Consider the following 22,549-nt stretch of genomic DNA (forward strand, 5'->3'; position numbering starts at 1 on the left):
CTCCGCTCCCTCGGCCTCCGGGAGGCCATAATACTAAGTGATTAATCCTCTACTGTCAGACAGCTTGGCCACAATATAAGCTAGGTGAGTAAAACCCAGTGGCCTATGCAAAAACTTTTGATCCAAAGTTCTCCAGAGTAAAACTAATTCTCCAAAGTTCTGTCACCACACCGGCAAAGGGCAGGATATCATCAGTATTCGGGTTTTTTTTTTTTTTTTTTCTTTGAGGACGCGTCCCTCCCTCAGTTGTCCCTCCCTCCCTCTCTCAACTTCTCCCACTCCATAGTCCCTTAAACTAGGGACAGCTCCCCCGCCTAACAATCTCTCTCAGACCAGATTGCCCTACACCCCCACCCACAGAACGCCCACCGGAGTCCTCACCCCCACCACTGCCACAGAGGACCATGGCCCTCGCCTCAGCCACAGCGGTTGCTTCTAACTCACCCTCTACCCTCTTTAACATTCCGGGACTACAGAGCTGCCTCTCCTCCCTCCCCGCCTTCCTCTCTTCTGTCAGTCTACTGGTCTACATTCCTCACATTCCTCGCCAACCCCCCTCCTAATTTGTAATCCAATCACAGTCCTTTTTTTCCTCCAAAAACCTCTCTCTAAAAAATCAACTAATAACTCATTTTTTCCCCAACAGTGAGTGCTCCTCCCTCTGCTATCCATCAAGCTAAATAAGAGATAACAGCCCGCGGAGCGGGAGCACACCGCCCTTTCCAGCGCAGCCTGATGCTTCCCTTCTTCCGCCCCTCTCCTGACCCCTCCCCAGCCCCCCCTCAGGCAGTCTCCAGTTCCAGGACTCACACATTGTCAGTGCTCCTCTCTCGTGCTGTGCCTGCCCTTATACTCTGCTCAGTTGGCTTGGTTCCACTCAAACCTGATAAGCACTATATTAGACCTATGCATAAATATGTGCAAATAAGAGGGTTTTTTTTAAACTTTTTTCCCCAAAATTCCTCTTATAAGAGATCTCTGCTAATTGACTTACAAAAGTTCTGATTAGTCTCTCATAATTACAAACTTAAAAAGGTCATCATAGTTTAACCTGGCCAGAAATATATTTGAGTGCACTCTCATTTTATAAAGATGTTGGTGTGTTGTGGCCGGAGAGATGGCTCAGTGGAATAAGTGCATCCCGGGCAAGCACAGGGGCCTGAATTCAATCCCTGATTCCACCAAAAAAAAAAAAAAAAAAAAAACCAGTTAAACAGAAGACCCAATGCTATTATGGGCTACTGGACTCTTTTAGAATATTTTGCTGAGTTTACACAGCTATAATATTCAGTAACGGAACTTAGGAAAAATGGGGTACACCGATGAATGTCCATTCTGTATCTGTGTATTCAAAGTGGTTGGGGTAGATATATAGTTGCATTGTCTTAATGAATGGAATGATTTGTTCTAATGGTGTTTGTAAATAGGATCACAAGTCCGCATCTTGTACAGCAATTAACCACTAAGAAGAATATATGCAGTGTATTATTTGTTGAAACTGTACTTCCGATTTGATTTGAAACTGTCTCATTGCTATATGTTTATCAATAAAACTGTAGAAAAAAAAAAGATGTCCATGTATCCTATATGTACTTGTTTGTTTTTATATCATTCTGTAAACAACTGTTCCTTTTTATTTGAGCTCTAAAATATAGACTTAAAAGCATACTTTCTCCTGAGTTACCAGCTGGTCTAGGTAATATCAAAATTAATTTATAATTAAATAAAAACCATTAAAATGGGGAAGATTGTTGGACAGGACTCTTGATTGATGAATAGAGGGTGGCCAACCTTTGTTCATCAATAGAGAGCTCCCAATAATCTCCTTAAAAGACACGCTTAATAATTTGGTCATTGGTTAAAAGACAAAGTTTTTTCAAAAATTAAAATAAGGTTTTCTCATAAAAGATACTTAATATATTGAACATATTCATGCCTTCTAAAATACTGTATGCTACAATATAAATTTTCTTTCAGACTTAAGCATATGCCTTTCTCTTATGCTCCAGGTATTTATTTATTTATTTATTTATTTATTTTTATTTTGTAGAACCAAGGATTGAACTCAGGCCCTTGCACTTGCCAAGGAAGCGCTTATCCCACTGAGCCATCTCCCCAGCCCCAACTCCAGGTATTTACAATAAGAGGTTCCCATCAAGCCAATATGAGGTCATCAGCCAAATCATAATTTTCTAACTAAAACTGATGTGATATATATCCTATGTATGCGCTGTCACATTTAGAGATGCACCTTCCTGTCAAGCCAACATGAGGTCATCAACCAAATAATTATTTTATAACTAAAACTTATGTAATATGTATCCTATGTACATTTAAAGATGTGAAAACAAAATGAGGATTTCATATGACTGTTATGCTGCCCTATTGACTATGACTATTGATGTCAAATGATCTCTACAAAATTATGTAACTTGTCCATTAACATTCTCTAGGGATTTAACTGCTAAAACATCCATGGTTGATAATAAATAATAGTTCTCTGCTTACACTTTATATTTCAGGGTACTAGATACTCAGATAAAAGTCTAATAATCAAATGTATTGCTCCAAACTAAGTATATAAATGTAGAAGGAGATTCTCCTAAAAAAAAAAAAAAACAGTTATTATTAATTCCTATTTTATATCCCTATCTGTTCCTGGCATTCATGCCAAGCTAAAAAGTCAAATCTTGGCCCTCAAACACAGGAAAATTAATCTAACTTTCTGTGTCTTCAATAATAGAGACCAAAAGTAACTACACACACTGCCAACTTTTGGCTGCGACGCTTGGGACTGCCATCAAAGCAAGACCTTGACAAGGTAATTCTGAGTCTAAACAATGCTGCCACCCAAGCCAAGTGTGGTCAGGGACACTGGGCATGAGCCTGCCCTAACTTGCAGCCATTACTAGGACATCTACAAGCTTGAGGGTCACTAGAAATGCGACTGCCCTGTCTGACAGAGAGCGGGTAAGTAATCCAATTCCCTGCCCTCACAGGAAACCTTGCTATGGTCAGATCCATATACTTGAGCTGCTTGGTCTTGCCACTGAAGAGCAATAACAGAACTTGGGTTCCATGGCCTACATCGAGGCACCTTTGTCAAGAGTCCCGAGTCTCGCTGGACATCTCAGGTAAAAAAGAAAAAACTCTTTTCTTGCTGACAGAGACTGCATATAGTGTTCTTCCTGAGTTATAGAATCATTATATTAGGTCTACGGTCTCCATGGTGGGCATGGAGACTACCTACATGGCCAACCTACATGACCCCTTCAGACAGGCCCATTCCTTGCTGACTTCAGACACTGTTCTTCACTCTTAATTTCCTTGTGATCCCAACATGTCCCCTACCTCTCATGGGGAGAGAACTCCTCCAAAAACTCCAATTCTCTCTCACCTCTCTCTCCCTCTACAGTATACATCCTACAAACCCAATTTCAATATACAGCCAGCTCCTCCATCCCTCTTCCCTTGTCAACCGTACACTCTGAGACACTTCCAATCCCACTCATGCCACACATGATGTTCCTAGACTAATATGCCTCAGAGATCCCACAGCATTTCCCTACATTCCCCAATACCCAATAGCCCTCAGACATAAAGAGACTCAAGTCCATCATTCTCTGCCTCCTTACCAAAGTTTTCTTAAAACTGCCCACTCGCCATATAATACCCTCATTCTTCCTATACTCAAACCCAATGGCTCCTATCATTTAGTTCAAGATCTCAAAATTATTAATAATGTAGTTACTCCTTTTCACCCAGTAGCACCAAACCCTTATACTATGCTCTCTCATATCCTCACTTCCACTACTCACTTAACTGTCCTAGGCCTTAGGGATGCTTTCTTCACCATTCCCCTACACCCATATTGTCAGGACCTCTTTGCCTTCTCATGGACTGATCCAGACACTCTCCGATCTCAACAGCTCACATAGACAGTCCTACCTCAAGGATTCAGAGATAGTCCTCATTTCTGTAGCCAACCTCTTGCTGCTGATCTTGAGACCCTTGATCTCTAGCCCATCCACTCCTTCAATATACCAATGACCTCTTCCTTTGCTCCCCCTGTCACACCCTGGCACTAAGACAAACAGCTAATTTTCTCAATTTTCTGTCAGGATCAGCTTATACAATCTCTCCCTCCAAAGCTCAGATAGCTTCACCAAAAGTCAAATATCTAAGACGCACCCTCACTCCCACTACTCATGCAATCACTGCTGACCACAAAGCTCTTCTTCATGACCTTCAGGTGCCCACCACAAAATAACAGGTTTTATCCTTCCTTTGTCTGCCTAATTTCTTCCATCTCTGGGTTCCCAACTTTGCTTCTCTAGTACAGTCTCTCTATAAAACATCAAAATGTCCCTTCTTAGAGCCCCTTGACCCTGTTGCTCCTTTACACTCCTCCTTTTACAAGCTACAGCAGGCCCTCCTGAGGGCCCCAGCTCTCTCTTTACCCAACCCAACTCAGCCTTTTACCCGATATACTTGTTTGCAGGGTCACAATACAGTGGGCATTTTATGACATAAAAAGAGACCATCTTTTCAGGCAGTAGTCTACCTTTCTAAACAACTATAGACAACACAGTTGGTAGATGGACTCCGTGTCTCCACACACTTACACACTAGCACAAGAGACAAAATTTTTACTTTAACAAAATCTATACAGTTGTGTTGCACTACTACAGATGATCCTAACTCCTTTTCCTCACATTGATATCAAAAACTAAAGATCAATGCTCCTCCTCTTCAACACGGTCATGGTGAAATCACACAGTCAGATCATAGACCCCCCCTCTTGCTTCCCTCTTGTGTTCTTTAATCATAATGATGTGTACTCATAACGTGCTGTCTTTTTAAATATTTTTCAAGGTTTCTTCAATCTCTAATGTGAGCTGTCACAAATGATAAACTTCTAGTCCTAGCTGAGACACCTGGCACTAACTTTTACATGGGCCTGAACCATCATCCTGTCAACTCCCTTTATCCCCAAGACGACACCCCAGTTCAGCAGGAAGCTGTCTAAGAGACATGTCGCCCCATTTATAACAACCAAAAAATAGGAATGATAGGTTATGACCCTAGTATGAATTGCTGAATTATTATGGTGGTCATCCAATATGGCTGAAGTCCCTAAAAGCAACAGCTCATCTTCCCAGAGACCACCTCCCCTCTTCTTTTCCACCTCAGCCCAGGGTGCAATTTCCTTAAACCTTTCCCACCACCTCAGGGAAGGCCCCAGTCAGCTCCTCAGGTAGATCTAAAATCCCCCTCAAGCCCCAACCCTGTCAAAAGCCCATAGAAGCCTCAGCCTCCCCTGTTCCAATCCAGAGAATTCCTTCCCAAATTCTCTTCGTGTCCTCCAAAATAATGAAGCCCCTCTCCCTTTATAATAAAGCTCCTTTCCCTTTTTCCTTCTGCCTGTTTCTCTGCTGTGACACCATCAAAACCTATCAATTGGGATCAAACCCGTCCCTGCTCTTGCCTAAGCAGAAGCTTAGTGCCCCAGCTATCTTGCCCACTCAGAAATCCTTTAAAATTTAAATGAAGTTAGTTCTTGAGCCCATTGCCTCTTGTGGTAGAACAGTTGTTTCAAAAAGTTAAACTTCACTATGTTGGTTTAATCTCATTCTGTGTAGGTTGAGTGTCCCTTATTTAAAATGCCTTTCTTGATCTTTAACTATAATCCTCACCCTTGGAAGATGAAGACTTTGACCCGGAAAAAAAAAAAAAAAAAAAACAGAATAAAGAGATGATGGCAGAGGAAATGGGAGATAGAAAAATAAAACTGTTACACAATGTCTGAGATACACAGGCCCTGAGGTTCCAGCATTTGATCTTTACTCAGAACAGGTTCCAAGTCTGCAGGTCTGCACCCAGAAGATACAGGAAACAGAGGAAAGAGGTGGTGATGGGGCTGCAGACCCTGGAGTCATTTGCTACCCTGGGGACAGGTGGCCTGGGGTCACACTGGGTACACACTGCTCTCACTGCCCCATCTGTGAGGTGAGGATTTCACCCCAGAGTTCCTGCCAACTGTGGAACCTGAGGAGTTGTCTCCCTCCAGGAGGCCTAATGGGAACAGCAGCGCTGAATGAAGGGAGAGGCTGGCTCTGTGACAGTGGTCACCCTTGAAAGCTGCAGGGACAGGCAGGTGCGTGTTTGTGTCTTGTGCGAAATCCTGCTTCCTCCCCAACAGGCGTTTATGGTCTCCAGTCTCTGCCTGCTTCTGATACCAAATCTGCCAGCTCAGATTTTGAGAGGACTGTAGCTATCAAAGGATGAAAACAAGAAATTGTCTTTGCAAAAGAACTTATTCCCATTTCAAGTGGGACTCGAGTGGGTATGAGCTGGCCCCATTCCAACAGTGAATGCTGTCAGGTCACAAGGTTCAAGGTTTTGGGGGGTTATTTATTTATTTATTTATTTTTGTGTTTGGGGGAAGGCTTTACCTGGTGTGGCTACTAGATCGAAAACGTAGTGATCCATCTATTTACAGCCTCCCAAAAGCTGGGATTACAGGCGCACACCACCACGCCCAGTCTCCTTTGCCATATCAGCGCACCCCGGGGGCGGGGCCGATACTGCAGAGTTCCTACACCGGCTTGAGGTGCTTTAATCCGCTGAGCTATTTGGCAAGCCCTAAGGTTTTTGGATTTAAAACGCAGGGATCCTGACAAAGGTGGTAGAGGGGAGCTCTGAGGACCCTGCGCTCCCCTCCCTCCTCTAGGGGGCGCAGCCGGCTGACTCCCACTGGGTCCTCCTCGAGCAGTGCAGAGGCGGGGTGGCTTTGCCAACCTGGTCCTGGGGGAAGACTGTGCGCCCGGCTCCCGGGGAGCTGGGCCGGGCGTGGGGACGCGGGGCATCTACGAACACAAAGGGCGTGGGGATGCGGGGCAACTACGGGCACAAGCAATAAGACCCGATTCCAGGCGGGGAGTGTACGGAGAATCAGCGGACTCGCTAGGAAATGGCAAGAACCGCAGAAGTTTCAGAAATGTGTCAGAAAGCTCGGGAGGTTCCTCCCTCATCTCACCAACTTTTCCGCTTGGAAACAGCGCAGACCCCGCAAACGTCAGTCAAAAGGGAATGCGGTTTCGATTTCGCTTTTAGCCCATATTTAGCTGCCTGTAACATCCGGATTGTTTTCAAAACTGGTTTCCCTCTAAGCCCGCTGGACCGAGCGGTGGTGAGCGCGACCGAGAACTCTTCCCTCGCTGCAGAGCCTGCGCCCAGGTGAGCTTGCGCCGTCCCGGCCGTCCGCGGCCCCCAGGAATCGGGGCTGCAGGCTGGCGCTGGCGGGCGGAACACACCTGGGGAGGACGCCGCGGGGCCGAGGGTGCGTGACCGGGAGCGCCGGGCTCTGTCCTGAGGGGCTGCAGAGCGACATTTGCTCTCGCCTGCAGGCCGCGCTGCTCTTCCTGGGCGCGCACCGGGATGCAGCAGAGCTCCGCCTGGGACCCGAGAAGCACTGCCGCCCCCTTCTGGTAGTACAGGATGAGCAAGTCCTGTGGGGACAGTACCTCATCCCCTCAGGAGAGGGGTTCTGAGGCCACTTCTTCCAGCTTCCCTTCCTGTGCTCGGTGATTTCCTGCCCGCTTCCCTATATCAGTCCTCATCAATATTGATGGGTGCAAAATCCTTGATTTGTTTCATTCCCAGGGAGGCTTTTCCTGATTATCATAAAGATAAATTCAACTTCGAATGTCCCTCTGCCCAGCCTGTTTCTTCTCTTCTGAGGACTTAGAGTTACTGTGCAGCGTGTATGTGCGTATGAGACAGGCACGTGTGTGTGCACGCAGTGTGCAGGCTGCTTGTTTGCTTTCATTATCTGTTTCCATCACTACAATCAACGCATTTTGTTCACTCCTTGAGGATGTGCACTTGGAACACTAGACAGCACGTGCCGGATACACAGTCCTTACTCACGGAGAATGAGATCGAACTGTAAGACGCCCAGGACCTCACCTAACCATTCATCTCTATCCTCTACCCCAGATGCCAGCATTTTCAGGGCTCTGTCATGAGTGCTTTACTTCTCTCTCTCTGTTCCTACAAAGACTGGGTAATACTTTTCTAAGAGTTCTTACAGGAATCATAAGATACTCCAACAAACAAAAGGCATTCTGTGTCAGGCCTAGACATGCTAGATTATTTTATTTTCCCTTAGAAACATACAAAATGAAGAAAATGGTTATCCACATTCCACAAGCAGAAAGTTGACATGTGTATGCTTTGAATAACCATGAAAGATGACTTCAAGGTCTTGTACTCCAAAGAGGGGCTTTTCTGAGTTGCAGGTTGCCATGGCATCGGAATCTGTCATGGAGGGCCCCATTTGTCTTGTGGAAAATAACGAAGAGCAGCTGACCGTGAATTCCAAAGCCCTAAGCATTCTTGGAGAGATATCCCAACCGGTGGTGGTGGTGGCCATTGTAGGCCTGTATCGTACTGGGAAGTCCTACCTCATGAACCGTCTTGCGGGTCAGAACCACGGTAAGTGTGATCCTCAGACAGAGGCTTTGCTTGAAACCAGTTAGGACAAACTGGCTACACCTTCTCTAGGGTCACCTTAAAGAGTTAAATGCTTTTCACTGAAGAGAATTTCTAATTCTTACCATTGCATTTGTACCCTGAAATGTATGCACAGACTCACTCTCTTGAGCACTAGTTTCCAGCCTTATCAGATGTTTACTGTGCCTGAGCCCGTGCGCTCTCGCTGCTCAGGACGTCGTTCCAGCAGTTACTCCCAATCCTCCTCCTGCATCTTTCTCATCTTCTGCCCAGGTGACTGCTCATTCCAAATAACACACAGACACAGATGAACATGTTCTTTAAAAAAATAGTAGGGGTCAAAGGACATGCAGTAGGATCCAGTTATCTGACAAGCGAAGTGGGCTGTTGTCCAATTTTCTCTTCTTGTTCTCTTTTTCATAGTGAATTTTTGACAAGCAGTCACCCTCTCACATCTTCTGATTCATCCTTTAAGGCTTGCAATGTACAACATGTACACATATAGCATCAGTGTAAATAAAGTTAATAAAGTAAATTTCTGCATAATCACTACGCAAATCAAGAAGTAAACCCTTCCAACATCCAGAAGCCCAAATCATACTCTCTCACATTCACTAAATCTCATTATTTAGGTTATTTCATTCATTCTAAAAACAACTTAATTTGGCTTCTTTTTAATTTCATTTTCTCTATTTTTTTTTTTTTTTTTTTTTTTTTTTTTTTTTTTTTTTTTTTTTTTTTTTTTTTTTTTTTGGTAGTATTGGGGATCGAACTCTGGACTTTGTGCTTGCCAGGCAGGCGCTTATGCCATTGAGGTATCATCCCAGGCCTGTATATCTATTTTTGAATATTTTGCTTCTTTTATTTGACAAGAGGTCTATAACCTTTGTCATCACATGAATCTGTAATTTTTAAAATTTTCACTGCTTCATAGTATGCTGTTGGTGCTATTTTTACTTTTCATCTTTAATGAATATGTTGTCATGAATATTCTTGCATTTATATCCCGGTACATGCTTCTCTTGTACAAATATATCCAAAATTGGATATATGGATATATGGACTATATGGAATTTCTGAATCAGAGTATGAAGTTGTCAACCTTTCTGAAGGCTGAGTAATATTAAACAGCTTATCAAATATTATCTCCAATTTCCTGTATATCCTACTGTATTGGTAACTAAGGATTGAACAAATTGAATAACAAGGCAAATTTTTAAGTTTTGCTGATCTGTGGACCATATAGTTTTATGATATTTATCTTGCTATACATAAATTTGAGCACTTTGAGATTTGAATTTTCCATATTACAAAATTTTTTTCCCACCAAGTTTTTTCTTTTCACTGTTGCTGTTAGGAGACGATGTGGCAATTCAGTCCTTGAAGGCTGTGCAGCCACTCGCCCTTCCTGTCATCCTTTCCATCTGGCTCAGTCACTCAGCACCAGGGGGACTTCAAATTCCATCTACCAAGCTGAAGATCCCAAGACTCGCCTTTCCACTCCCTCACTGACACTGTCACACTTGTTTTCCTGTCTCCTTTGTTTTTATAGAGTCTCTCTCTCTCTCTCTCTCTCTCTCTCTCTCTCTCTCTCTCTCCATTTTCCTCTACAGAATTCACACTACCTTCATAATGTGACACAGTCTGAGCATGAGAGAGAACCAGGAGAACAGGACACAAAGTGTATCTTAAGAAAGTCCTGCATGCAGCCCTAAAGACTGGATTGGCTGTCCTTGCTGAAGCAGTCTAACCCTCACCTTCCTGTAAGTTTAACCAGCCTAGGCCCTGGTGGCTTGGTCTCTGTGCCATCACTGTTGTTTCTCCCCTTCCCTTCAGGGTTTGCTCTGGGCTCCACAGTGCAGTCTAAAACCAAGGGCATCTGGATGTGGTGTGTGCCCCACCCCACCAAGCCAAACCACACGCTGGTCCTTCTGGACACCGAGGGCCTGGGGGACGTGGAGAAGGTGAGCAAAGAATCCCCTCAGTTCCACTTCTGTCTGGTGTAACTGTAAATTGGGAATCCAGCTATGAATATGGCATTTCCTCAGATACCTTAGTACATTAGGATGCTCTTATTTTGCATACTTAGGAGAATGATTTAATGAATATATATTAAATAAATGAATTCCAGGCTCTGTATTAAATACCACAGACATAGCAGCAAACAAAATGTTGGAGGTTGGTTGTAGAAGCAAGAAATATGGAGTATGATCAGAGACAGTGCAGATGCACAAATGAGAATTTGGTCCCATCATTAGAGCTAAGAAAAACGTTCTAGGGGAAAATCGTCATCCATGGCATTAATGAAATCTATGACTTAAGATGTGAAGGTGTGGTGCAGTTGGTGATAGGGATCAGGAAAACAGTCTTGGGTGGCTTATTTGGACACTTAGGCTGTTAAGTTTAACCTCACTATCTGTCTGCATATCAAACATCTTAGGCATAATATGGAACAGGTATTTTTCATCAAGTATTGATATGTTGAACTTTAAGTCCCTACAGAATATGATAAAAAAAAGCATTTAAAAATTAGAATATATTTTTAAAATAGGCATAAAGAATTATATACTTCTTATCCTGCACTTGTTCTAACAGCTTATAAGCTAATGTTTTCAGAGGGACCAATGTACAAAACACAAAATAAGGTATGTATTTAGTATTATCTTTAAAATTTATTTCTCTTGTACTCAGCAATAGTATAGGTGAAAGAAAAAAGACAGAATGAGTGAATGAATGAATGAACAAATGAGTGGATAGTGTATTCCTTAGTGCCTGCTCTAATGTGCTTTCTAGGGTGACTCTAAGAATGACTCCTGGATCTTTGCCCTGGCCGTGCTTCTGAGCAGCACCTTTGTCTACAACAGCCTGGGCACCATCAACCACCAGGCCCTGGAGCAGCTGCAGTATCCTTCCAGAGCTGAGCCAGCTTGTGTCCCTGGCATTAGAGAAATGGCAACTGAAGCTGTTTCTTCTCTTTGCTGCTCAGTTCTCATGTTAAAAGTGGTCACAGCACACATAGAAATGCTGCTAAGATGTATTTCTAAGGGACATCCGGGAACCATGGTGCCTCTCTTTCCTTAGCTGAGATCCCAGCTATGTGACTGAATTAACACAGCTGATCAGGGCGAAAGCTGACTCCAGAGCTGATGAATTAGAGGACTCCAGCGAGTTTGTGGGTTTCTTTCCAGATTTTGTTTGGGCTGTTCGGGATTTCACACTGGAGCTGAAATTAGATGGACACCCCATCACAGAAGATGAGTACCTGGAGACTGCCTTGAAGCTGATTCCAGGTATTGGGGTGTGGCTCTGATGGAGGAAGCTTTATTGTGGTAATAGGGTCAGCTAAGCCCTGTCATCCAGCACTTGAGAGATGGTGGTGGTGGGTGACTGACAGGTGGCCGTGGCATTAGCAGCTATTCACAGTGAAACATCTTGAGAGTCTGAGATTTAGCTCACTAAGGAAATTTAAGGCTCAGTGTTGAATCAGATAATTTTAAATCAGCCAATACCATAAAAAAGTGAAGATTACAATCAATAACTCTACTTTCTTAGGCTGATACAATTACTTACCAAGTGTTTCTATTCCTGTTGTATTTGGAGCAAAATAACTCATCAACTTAGAAATTGTTAAATCCAGTAGTACAAGAAACCCTAATAAACTAATTAAAAATAGCTATTTTATTCAGTACCGTATGCTTTACTAATCTGGAGAGTCATCCTTAAGAGAAAACCGATTAATACATTAAAGTTTTCTGAAGTAAAAACACTGACATGTGCTTCTAATAATCCTGTCTAATATTTCACTTTACCTTTTTGATAACATCACCTTCTTCATCCTACAGCCCTACACAATATCTTATCCTGCTAATAATTTGAACTTATTACTCAGATTATGTTTAGCAGAGTTGATAAATAGTACTATCTAGATATAACAACTGTTTTCATTTGTATTTTCATTTTTGAAATGACATTGGTTTAAACAGCTCACTTATAACTCAGAACATTTGCAAGGCAGTGGGAAGTGTAGGTTAATTTTACTTTGGAATTTTCTGCTAAGCTAACCTCTAAACGTAATTAGGGAGCGTCTGTGGGTCTGTGTGTCTTTCTGTCTGTATTGTTACTGATTTGGGAACATTGTTTTTCTTTTATAGACTTAGATATTGATTGCCCCCCAGCATTACATTACTGGACAGTGCATATCTGATGTCTGACATGAGTGTCACTACAGGAACTATCTGATAATGTTTTTCATTAATCAGTCCTGAAAGAGTTAAATGCTCTAATTATATGTCAGTGATCTGTTCACACCCATGCTCATAGCAGCACAGAATTCATAAGAGTTAAATCTTGAAAGTTGATTTCTTGTCCATCAATAGAAGACTTGATGAAGAAAATTGATATTTGCATATAGTGGAGTACTCATCTCCTTTGAGGAAGCATAAGTAGAGCATATTTGTATGAAAATGGATTGACTTTGAGTTCACTGTGTTAACTGAAATAAATCAGACACACAATAAAGCTTAATTATCCCATGGCTCCTTTTATATTCTCCTATATCTCAAATTACAAAGATAGAGCAAAATGAAAGAATTAGGAAATAGGAAGATGGATCTTTCTCAAATGGGAGTGGATCAAGAGGTGAAGGAAAGGGAGAGGGCAAAGAGGAATAGGGAATGAAAAGAATTTAGATATGTTATATATGTGTGCCAACTCCCAAATGTAATCATTGTGTAGAACAAATGGGTACTAATTAAAAATAAACAAATAAAAATCAAGCACTTCAAATTGTTCTTTCATACATAGCCAATCCATGGGTTACCCTATAAGGGCTAAGAAACCAAACGTAAGTTCCCTTGTGTGAGATAAATGCCTCCTCTTTCTCTCTACAACTCCCAGCTCTGCTCACAAGCAGGTTACCCATGCACTTGGAAGAGGAGCATATGACTGCTCTAAGTGAATGGACGAAGGGAGCTGTAGATCCAGGAACACAGTCAAGCAGAGAGACTCATTCTACTTGTGCACAAGACATCTTTTAATGAATGCTTTATTTTTTTTTAAACAGGAAAAAATCCCAAAATCCAAAAGTCCAACTTTCCTAGAGAGTGTATCAGATATTTCTTTCCAGTACGGAAGTGCTTTGTGTTTGACCGACCCACAAATGACAGAAACCTATTATTCAACATTGAAAATGTTCCAGAAAGCCAACTGGAAAGGAGATTTCAGGACCAATCAAAAAATTTCTGCTCCTATATATTTACCAATGGAAAAACCAAAACCCTAAGAGAAGGAATCATTGTCACTGGAAATAGTGAGTTATGTTTTGGTTTGGTTTAATTTGTTTCATATTGGCTTGGTTTTGTCATCTCAAAGCATAGCTCAGCGATTCATAATGAGTGAGGTAGCTGGGAAGCTTTTGTGGATTTGCCAATTTGTTTGTTTCTATAAAGGAAAATGGAAAAGCAGATATTCATGCCACACATAGAAATGGATTTTGCTTAAAGTTTCCCTTATATGAGTGTTTATTAAGGGCTCATACATTTCAAAAATCAGTACGGTAAAATACAAAATACTACTGCTACAGAGAGACATCTTTAAAATGATAAGTCCCATAGGATGACAGGTTCACATATGTTATGAACTGATAAAGTTAGAAAATATAAAGCAGGCTAAGAGTTTCATGGAAACTCTCTGGCTTTAAGAAACAAATTTAAGCAGCACTATCCTCGTGGCAATGAGATCTTTGTAACAGTTCAGTTCTCATAAGATAGGCCCTGTCAGGTTCAATACTCTATGGTGCCATCTTCAGAGTTATGATATGGTTTTAATAAAGGTCTTTGCATTCTCTTTTGAAAATGGGAATATCAAATTATGTAATTCATATTATCTAATCAGTTCATTATTGCTATTAAATGGGAAACTGTTTTTCCAGCAAATCCTAGAACTTCTTGGTTGCAATCAGTAATTTAATTTTGCATACAAAAGAAAGAGTGTGTAGGAAAAAGCAGTGATGCTGTTAGAAAGAGACTGACTCATACAGAGATGAGCCAGTAAGATCTGGGGTTAGAGGCAACTAAGAGGAAGAAGAAAAGGAGAAAAAACCTTTAGGGTATACAGAAGTTGTGATTTTTATAATGACGCTCATTAAAGCTTGTGAAATGAGTGAGAACTTTCCATGCATTCTCTAAATACACATCATTCAGGGCTCGGGGCTCTGGTGGAGAGCTACGTGAAGGCCATCAACAGCGGGGAAGTGCCCTGCTTGGAGAACGCGGTGACCACTCTGGCCCAGCGTGAGAACGCAGCGGCAGTGCAAAAGGCAGCCGCCCACTACAGCGAGCAGATGGCCCAGCGAGTGCGGCTCCCCACAGACACGCTCCAGGAGCTGCTGGACGTACACGCCGCCTGCGAGAAGGAGGCCATCGCGGTCTTCATGGAGAGCTCCTTCAAGGATGAAAATCAGGAGTTCCAGGAGCAGCTGGCGGTAATATACCTTGGCATTTATCCTTTCTCAGCCTTGTCCTTCTAGAAAGAGGCTTACACTCCACATTCCTTATTCCATTGTTTAAATCCATCTCCTTATAAAAAGAACCTGGATTAGTGTGGTTAACAGGCCTCTTAGGGCTGCAGTGCACTCTAGAAAATGGCACTTAATTTACCATTACCTCAAAATAAATTGTCTACACAACATCATGCATCTGTTAGCTCACAGTTTTCTAGTGGATCTCAGCCAAGGTGGCTAAGCACTCTGCCTGCTGCACAAGCTGAACACCAGGCGTCTCATGGGGTTAGGCCTCATCTAGAGGCTTTGCAGAAGCCCTTACACCCTCCAAGCAAGCAAGCTACAGAAACAAGCTAAAGCTAGAGAAAACTATTTTTTAATGCTCCTTCATTTAATATATTTTTTATTTTTTTATTATTTATTTATTCATTTATTTTGTGTGTGTGGCCAGCTCAGCCCACCAGGGGGCGGGACTGGCTGGCATGTGGTGCTGGGGGATTGAACCGTGGTCCCTGTGCTTTGCTTAGCTTAGTTTGTTCTAAGTAGGTGCTTTAGACCACTGAGCCATCTCACCAGCCCCCCCCCCCCCCGAGAAAACTATTTTTAAGGCTGCTTAGGATTCCCTTATACCAAACAGAGTGCTCTCCGTTTCTTAAAGTCCACTTATCACCTGTGACATATGTAATCACAGATTGAACACTGTCCTATTCTCAGACAAAGGGGTCTTTCAGGAAGAGACCTCTCCTAAGACATCTTAATTCTGCAGTCCACAGGCACCATCACTGAAAGTTGTGTTACATTCTGTAGACCAATTGAAAACCAGCCAGTATTTTAGTTCTTATTGAGGAAATCTAGTGAAATGGTATTTTTCAATACTTCACAAATAAAAAAAGTACCTGTTCCTGTTTCTCACACACTCAAGCTGTCACTGACATAGTGTGTGAAAGAATCCACATTCCGTGGAAATCATTCCTGGAAATTTAGTTCATCAGGAATTTATTTTTATCTACAGTAATTCAAATTCTCTGATATTTTACTTTTACTCAGAATTTAATCCTTTGGTTATTAGTAGAGTTTGGGTCCTTGTTAGTTATATTATAGCTGAACTAATTATAAAGCTTAAATCTTCTGAAGTCATCATCTTACAGATGGATACTGAGCCTCACACAGGAGACCTTGCAGAAGTCACAGAGGAATCAGGAATTAGGACCAAAGTCTCCCGACTCTTTACTATGTGCCAGCTCACGCTGAGGCACTCAGACTTGATTTTTTGGTTTTCTTTTGTTGCAGTGTGGGGGGTTTTCAGCTTTTTGTGTGGGTTGTTTGTTGTAGATTTCTGTTGTTGTTTTTCAAAGAGAATCCCAGTTACCTCTTCCTTCTAAAACCTCCTTTGTGATAGGTTTTAAAGACAAAAGCAACAGCAGTAGTGGTGGCCCAGCAGTGAAGCAGAAATGGTGGAGGGAAAGCCTTTATTGACTCTAAACACACGGAGAGGACCAAGGGCAGGAGATGGGCGGATCCTCTGACCTGAGACAGGGAGCCTGAGGCTTCATGGACTTCTGCCAGGGGCAGAGCTTGAGGGACAGGTTTAGTGATGTGTAAGGAGCTGATTGGAGGTTCCCTTGTGTGGGCGGAAAAGGTCAAAGGAGGTTGTACGCAGGACTGGAGTGGGGAAAGAGGAGGAAGTGGTCATTGGGAAGATAAGCCATATCAGACAACCATCAGAATAATTCTGCAATTCACACTAGGGCAATAACCTATCACTGTGTACTGTGTTTCCCTACATTATATTGGCAGAGCACTGTGGAGAAAAAGAAGGAAGATTTCTTGCTGCAGAATGAGGCAGCATCTACTAAATACTGCCAGGAAGAGCTGGAGCAGCTCTCAGCGTCCCTAATGGACAACATTTCACAAGGAATCTTCTCTGTTCCTGGAGGCCACCGGCTCTACTTAGAAGCAAGGAGGGAGGTTGAAAAGGGCTATGAGCTTTTGCCCAGGAAAGGCGTTAAGGTGAGGAGCATGGAGTGGGTGGGGACGGCCAGCAGGCTAGAGTCAGAGCTGCTCCTTCTAAAGGTGTAAGACCACAGTGCCATTTCTAAAACTTAAGCAGAGTGTGGCAATATGTTGATATTTGTTTCATTTTTATGTCTACTATCAATTAGATAGTCTTATATAAACCAGATCTAATTCTTCCCAAAGAGGACCTTGAACTAAGAATTCAGGCGAAACAAACCATTTCATTTATTTATCAAAAAATGGGTAGTTTAAGATCTGGCAAGATAGGTCAATGGACTAAACAACCACTTTGGCAAGCATAAGGACAAGGGTTTGATCCCCAGTGCCACATGCCATGCCGGCCCTCCCCCAGGGGCATGCTGAGCCAGTGAAGTAGTCCAGGCATGGTGATGGACCCCTGTAACACCAGTACTGGGGAGGCTAAAAATGTGAGGATCTCTACAAGTCCAAGCTGCATAGTGAGACCCTGTACCAAATACATAAATGAAAAAAAAAAAAAAAAAGATACCTTGAGGAGTAAGTGTAGGAGATACAATATGGAAGCAATTACAGTTATATTCTTTTCCATGAGGTGATCTTACTTTGGAGGAACAGAGCACTGTTCCTTTGGCAATAGTGTGATAACTGTCAGTTGACTCACCAAAGTCAATCTCATGTTGTCATTTTTCTTTTCTTTATGTCATTTTGAGACAGGGCTTCATTATGTTCTTCAGGCTGGCCTTGAGCTCCCTTTGTAGCCCAGGCTGGCCTACAATACCTGGGATGTACCCACAGTAAATGGGCAGCTAAGAGAAATTGAGCATCCCTTTTGATACCAGGTATACAGTGTATTAAGTGATTTGGTTGGATTGCCAATTTAGGCCTCAGAGAGTAACACAAACCAGGTGCTACAGGCATTGTCTTCCATGCTGATGCACTAAAAAACTGTAGTCCATAGAGGACCAAACGAGTAGCCTAAGATCGCACACCAGGCAGGTGATAGCACTGAGGTGGCATCCAGGAGACTTCGATTTTTTTTTTTTTTTGAGAAGTCCTCATGTTGTTGTCTTTTGAGGCTGTACAAATGTACATTCCCCCAACAGTTCTACAGAATTTCCTTTTCCTGAACATTCTCAGCAACCTCTGTTATTTTTAGATTATGTCCATCATGTGTGAGCTGATACCTCCCCGTGGTTTTGATTTGTATTTCAGTGATGATTAGTGATGTTGAGCACTTTTACAAATATCTGTTGGGCCTTTGAATTTCTTCTTTTGAACTATATCTGTGTAGGTCTTTTGTCCATTTTAAAAATCAGGTTGTTATTTTTACAGCTGAATTGTATGAGTTTCATGTGTGCATTGGACCTTAACTCCTTACCAGATGTATTTTACAAAGATTGTTCCCATTCTATATATTGCCTTTTCATTCCATTGCTTATTTCTCTTACTGTGTAGGAACTGTTTGGTCAGATGTCTTCCCACATTTATTTTTGCTGCTCTTAACTGGGCTACTGGTATCAAATCCAAACATTCATCACCAAAGTCAATCTCATGTTGTCATTTTTCTTTTCTTTTTGTCATTTTGAGACAGGGCTTCATTGTGTTCTTCAGGCTGGCCTTGAGCTCCCTTTGTAGCCCAGGCTGGCCTCACACATACTCCTGCCTCAGCCTCTTGAGTGCTGGGATTACAGGTATGTGTCACCAAGCCTGGTGCCAAAGTCAATGGCAAAGAGGTTTTTCTTCCCCTGTGTTTTTTTCTAAGAGTTTTACACTTTTAGATCTTGTGTTTACTTTTTTTTTATGTAAAGTTTATGATAAAGGTCCAATTTCATTTTTTCTTGGAATTTTTGTTCTATTTATTTTCATACACTTTTAATACCAGTATCATAATATTTTGATTACTACATAAATATGATGAAATATTATTCAGACTTAACAAAGTCTGTCTGTTGTGATGGCATGGATAAGGTATCTTCATACCATTATCCATGGATGAAAGTAAGGACACTACTCTAAGAAAGACGTAGGAAGGCATTCAATTCTAGTGACACAAACCAAATCCTGAAGTCCAACTCCTATTCATGTACAGTAGAATGGTGATTATGAGGGGTTGGGGGAAAAATACTGATAAATAGATACAAACATACATTATTCTGTAATGTACTTCTGGAAACCTAATGTACAGAAAGTGTCTATAATTAAAATAATCTATTACACACCTGAAAGTTGCTGAGAAAGTACATCTAAAGTGTTCTTACAATAAAAACAAAAGGTAACCATATAGGGTGAGGGATATATAAATTATCTTGATTATAGAAATCATTTACATATATCAGAACATAATGTTTTGTACCTTAAATGTATGCAGTTGTTTTTGTTACTCCCACCTCAACAAACCTGGAAAATCTCAGAAGGCATCTTAGAAATCATCCTAGAGGGAGAAAATAGAAGGTTAAGTATCACATTAGGAAAGCCAAGAGCACCATCGAGGCAGAAGAAAAGAAATATTGCAAATAAAAGGAGCTGTGTTTCTAGAACTTTGCATGATCTGATCTGAGCTGTAACTTGGCATGGGTGGTGGGCACTGAGAGAGGCTAGAGGGCTGGGAAGGAAGTTGTTGTAAAGAGTTCTGTAGAAGTCTCTCAGCTGAGACCACAGATGTAAAGGAATCTCTGTGGGATCCTAAGAAGGAGGGGAAATTTACATATGTATAGGTGTATTGAATAATAGCTGTCTCATCAGAAGCCTGGATCTCTGCCTGAAGTTCCTTCTAGTTCTAGTTTTGTTCTTCTTGGTTCCCAGGCAAATGAAGTCCTCCAGAGCTTCCTGCAGTCTCAGACTAGTGTAGAAAACTCCATCCTGCACTCTGACAAGGCTCTCACTGATGGAGAGAAGCAAATAGAAGGTACTGTGAGGGTTTCTAATCTTGGGTGGAGTAGACAGGTTGCCACAGACTCAGCAGGCTGCCTGAACAGGAAAAATTTCCTCAAGTAAGGAGCTTCCTATTCTATGATAGATCTCCTACTTGATAAATCTGAGGACAGTAAAGAGATTAGAGGTTCACCCCCAGCCTATCAGTGCCTTTCCATAACATTCAGAACCTTGACCCTCCTGACATGGATAGGTGGTGAATTCAGAGACATTTTCCCTTGGCTATGTTCAAAATCAGTTTGATCTCTGAGCTCAAGCACTTAGAGCTCAGGCCTGACTATTGTTCCTTCCCTCTCTAAAATCTTTGGGAAGCAGCTGAAAGGGCCAAAAAGGAGGCAGCTGAGAAGGAACAGGAGCTGCTAAGGCAGAAAAACAAGGAACAGCAGGAAAATTTGGAGGCCCAGGAAAGAAGCTTCCAAGAAAATGTGGCTCAGCTAAAGAAGAAGATGGATGAGGAAAGGGAGAACATTCTGAGGGAACAGAAAATCATGTTGGAGCACAAGCTGAAGGTGAGTCTGCACAGGGCCTACCAGTGCCTGAGGTGGAACAGACCAAAATTTTAAGTACAGTCTTGATTCCAACTGTAATTTCCAGAGAAATCCAAAGGTAAATGTTTCACTAAAACCTTAGGTGACCCACACTCCTACTGAAGCCTGTAGGAACTTAGTACCTCTGTAGAGTCAGGCTCTGAAGGGTACAAATAATGTCCCCCAGGGTTCCAGGTGGCTGTTTGTTGAGATTATAAGGTGGTCTTAGTGTATTCTATTTGAATACGGCCTTAGTCCACTCATGCTTAGAATTCTTCATGCAGCTATCAAAAGAGATCTGAAACAGATCTGAATTTGATCTGAATTTATTAGATTTGTCCTGATGTAAGATGGGGGATGGGAAGAAGTTCAGAAAGTGCTTCATTTGATTCAATTTCTGCCTGTTTCATTCTGTACAACTAAGGCAAAATAAGCCCCTTGTCCCAAACTGGCACTCGATAATCAGTGTTCCATACAAAGTCAGCATTTCCCATACTCTGTTAGATGAACATGGTTATTCTACCGCAGTTAGAGCTCAGCTTGCACTCTGCCAAGGAGCTTCTCTTGTGCAGGAACCAGATACCTCTTGACTCTAGTAGGATTATACTGAGCAGATCTCTCCTGGACCTGGGATAAGCTCCCTGTGAGCATCAAACATTGGGAAATAGCAAAGAATATTCTTTTGGGGAGGATAGGGTCTCAACATGCAGTTCAGGCTGGCCTTGACCTCAGTTTGTAGCCTAAGGTGGTCTTGAATCAATAGCAATCCTCCTGACTTGGAGTCTCAAGCACTGGGATTCAAAGGTTTGCCACCACACACAGCACAAAGAATAGTCTAAGGTCAAAGAGAAATACATATATGCACTTAACAGCAGAAATTATTAAATACAAAATTCTGACGGATAATCAATGAGGATTTTCAAAAATGAATTCTTCATCTTTTATAGGTCCAAGAAGAATTTCTTAAGGATGACTTTAAAAACAAATCTGAAGCATTAAATGAAGAGATACAGCAACTAAGAGAGCAAATTAATAGACCTAAAAGCAAGAAATCTCGCTTTGTACGGTTCCGTAATAAAGTCACTGGTCCTTTCCTACCACGGTAGCCTGGGGCTGGTAAATACCTTAATTTGGTTTAGGGATGAAAATGTGTGGTTCACAATTGTAATACAGTCTGAGAGTTTCTGTGAAAGAAACAATAAAAAGAGACTTCTTTAATTTTAAAAACATAAGAGTGTGCCTCTATGAAAGTCTGTGTCATAGCAGTTTTATTTGAGGAAAAAAATAAAATAGAAAGAAATTATCAGGCATGCCGGCCTCGTCCCCAGGGCACTCTGAGACAACGATTGAGACTGGACATGGTGACATGTGTCTTTAAGAAATTTAGTATAGTGAAAGACACATTTTCATTAGTCTCCCTAAAAATATTTCTTCTCATTCCATGTCCCAAACCAGCGGGTCAGTCAAGGAAGGTCACCTGGGAGAGGAGCGGGGAATTGAGGAGGGGACAAAGGACAGGAGATGTGAGAAATGAAGACAAGACAGGATTCTGATCAAGTCTCGTTTATTCAGGGGAGGTGCTGGGTACATATAGTGGAGGCATAGGGAAATGACGTTGGTGGGTAAAAGGCGCAAGTAACTAGGCAACCGGGCTATGACAGGAAGTCCCACCTCCGGGGCATAGCGGGAGACTTATGGGAAATAAGTGGGGTAAAAGAAGAAGGAGGAGCTTAGGTCAGCAGAGGTAGGGGAAGAGGAAGTCAGCGTCACTAATGACTAATGCACCAAGAGAATTTTATAGGTCAAAGGCTTTCAGGTGACCATTAAGGGATATGTGGCATGGAGTCATGGTGTGGCAGATTCACAGGATTTAGAAAGACTCACTTGCAATAGTATTGGAGGCCTGGAGTAATTGTGCCTCCCACAATTCCAAACACATGTATTCCAATTATTCTTTGCAACTTTCTGAAGCAATTCTGGAAGTTCTCCTTATGAGGGTATTTATAGGTGTGATAAAAAAAAAAAAAAAAAAAAAAAAAAAAAAAGTGTTTGCTGCTTCCGAGTATAAAAACGAGGCCTT

The 22,549-nt window shown here is 42.1% G+C and overlaps 1 protein-coding gene across 2 annotated transcripts in view; it reads left to right on the forward strand.

Moving 5' to 3' along the window:
- LOC101570303 (guanylate-binding protein 4) overlaps positions 1-21,691 on the forward strand; it is a 51,460-nt gene extending 29,769 nt beyond the window's left edge. The window contains exons 1-11 of one of the 2 annotated variants that reach the window (XM_023724329.1): positions 6,635-7,235; positions 8,301-8,499; positions 10,354-10,481; positions 11,311-11,420; positions 11,611-11,807; positions 13,580-13,825; positions 14,718-14,998; positions 16,814-17,026; positions 19,814-19,916; positions 20,258-20,451; positions 21,417-21,691. In XM_023724329.1, coding sequence (XP_023580097.1) covers positions 8,310-8,499; positions 10,354-10,481; positions 11,311-11,420; positions 11,611-11,807; positions 13,580-13,825; positions 14,718-14,998; positions 16,814-17,026; positions 19,814-19,916; positions 20,258-20,451; positions 21,417-21,575 — 1,821 coding nt within the window. In that variant the 5' untranslated portion in view covers positions 6,635-7,235; positions 8,301-8,309 and the 3' untranslated portion in view covers positions 21,576-21,691. Of the gene's footprint in view, positions 1-6,634; positions 7,236-8,300; positions 8,500-10,353; positions 10,482-11,310; positions 11,421-11,610; positions 11,808-13,579; positions 13,826-14,717; positions 14,999-16,813; positions 17,027-19,813; positions 19,917-20,257; positions 20,452-21,416 lie in introns of those variants that run through there. The other variant, XM_023724328.1, reaches the window with a different exon arrangement.
- The last annotated feature ends 858 nt before the right edge of the window (positions 21,692-22,549 follow it).

The sequence above is a fragment of the Octodon degus genome, unplaced genomic scaffold (genome assembly GCF_000260255.1).
Source record: "Octodon degus isolate 3935 unplaced genomic scaffold, OctDeg1.0 scaffold00109, whole genome shotgun sequence".
Taxonomy (NCBI): domain Eukaryota; kingdom Metazoa; phylum Chordata; class Mammalia; order Rodentia; family Octodontidae; genus Octodon; species Octodon degus.